This window comes from Haplochromis burtoni, unplaced genomic scaffold, assembly GCF_018398535.1.
Source record: "Haplochromis burtoni strain Fernald_Lab_line unplaced genomic scaffold, NCSU_Asbu1 Contig_138, whole genome shotgun sequence".
NCBI classification, from domain to species: domain Eukaryota; kingdom Metazoa; phylum Chordata; class Actinopteri; order Cichliformes; family Cichlidae; genus Haplochromis; species Haplochromis burtoni.
The window spans coordinates 1936-3774 of NW_024582499.1; the positions used below are offsets into that span (position 1 = coordinate 1936).

General features: G+C 36.3%; 1 protein-coding gene across 2 annotated transcripts in view; it reads right to left on the reverse strand.

Moving 5' to 3' along the window:
- Positions 1-1839, reverse strand: part of LOC106633390 (suppressor of tumorigenicity 14 protein-like) — a 23447-nt gene that overhangs the window by 1898 nt on the left and 19710 nt on the right. For both annotated transcript variants that reach the window (XM_042224464.1, XM_042224463.1), the window contains exon 10: positions 1417-1521. In XM_042224464.1, the coding sequence (XP_042080398.1) occupies positions 1417-1521 (105 nt within the window). The remainder of the gene's footprint in view (positions 1-1416; positions 1522-1839) is intronic.

Consider the following 1839-nt stretch of genomic DNA (forward strand, 5'->3'; position numbering starts at 1 on the left):
AGATAACACAATTGCCAGACTTTCTAAAAACTAAAAACAGAGCGCGATTAAGAGCTGTTGAGGAAGAGCTTCATGTTTGCCGTTCTTCAATTCCTGCCAGAGTGTCATCTTTGTGTTCTGCTAAACAGGCCCAGGTTTCACACTCAGTGTAAAAAGATCAAGAGACTAACTTGCCATTATGTGTACTGTATTAGGCTAGAATGTGTCATTTTGGAACAGGTTTGGTTGGTGGTGAGCTGTGGGATATTTTTAATCTATAAAATGTGCCGTGACTCAAAAAAGGTTGAAAAACACTGCATCAGACACCCGTCTTTTCCACGACAGATGCAGATCCTATTTTTGCATCAATATTGCCCATTCACCAACAAAACTTTTCACTTTTCAAAAATTATTTGAAAAGTGTTTTTTTCTATCAGACCTTTGACCCAAAGCTCCTTTGAAAAAGCCAATTTCATTACAATGCCACAGCTTAGGCTGCTCTCATTTCCAGAAAGCTCTGAGTACAAATGGAAGTTAATAAATCACAACAAAAATTTCTGGCACAACTTCACGTGCTTCCAAGGTGCATGGAGAGGATGAACTCAGCAACACTTAAAGGGAAGAGGAACAAATTTATTGACTGACCAACACGTTTTGGCTTTTAAGACAGGTGGAGATTATGTGTGTTCCCCCCATCAATAGAATAGAATAGAATAGAATAGAATAGAATTCAACTTTATTGTCATTGCACATGTCACCAGTACAAGGCAACGAAATGCAGTTTGCATCCATCCATATAAGCCATAATATAGATATATTACAAAATATATATTAGCAATAATATAGGTATATAGATATATTACAGAAATGGGTCTATTATGGGTTTGTTACAATGTACACGGTATGAAGGTATGTTATGAATATGCTATAACTATAAGTATGTACAGGCTGTAGTTGGTATACAAGCTATGTACAGGCTATGAACAGGATATAAATATGAAACTATACATACATATGAAATATAAAGCTATACAGAAATATGCAAGTTATAAACAGTTGTAAACAGTTATAGAATTATAATGATCTAGTCCAGTATTTACTTGGGCGTGACTTAACCAATTAACCAATACCAACCTGTTATATGTCAGCTGGTTTATCTATGAAGATGTGATTGCTTAAGTACATTTTTTTTTCAGTTTCCTGCCTTTTATTTAAGCAAACTTCTACTATGTGTTACTTTGACCCTGATGAAGGCCACAAGCCAAAACGTGTTGGACAGTCAAAAAAGTTGTTCCTCTTCCCTTTAAGTGTTGCTGGAGTCCCTGCATTGCATACATGTGGAAGTTAAAGTGAAACCAGTCATTTCTTGCACTAAATGTTAGGGGCTAACTTTAACTCTTTTTAAACGTTAGACAAAGAGATGTTTGATGGACTTACTGCAGTTGATTTCATCGCTGTTGTCACCACAATCGTCCCAGCTATCACATTGAGAAGTATTGCTGACGCATCTGTTATTGTTGCACTGGAATTTTCCTGGACAAGCTGATAAGACAAACACAAAATCAGTTCATCTATTTTTCTGATTCAGAAAATATGTTAGTCTTTCAAGTAATCATTTTTTTAAATTATCTTATTGATCATTTGGGTTGAAGTCAGTATTCATCAGTGAAACCCCAGTTGACATGTAGATCAAGTCGTTCAAGTAAATCAAGTTTTTGTTTTCCGCTCTCATGCTGACCTCTCATAAGGAGCCCAGTATGAGTAGATGTCTCTTTTTGCCCTCCTCCACTTGCCCATTGTATTGTACATTTCAATCTTTTTTTCCAAATTACCACCTGTCTCTGACCTGTCTTCCCACGT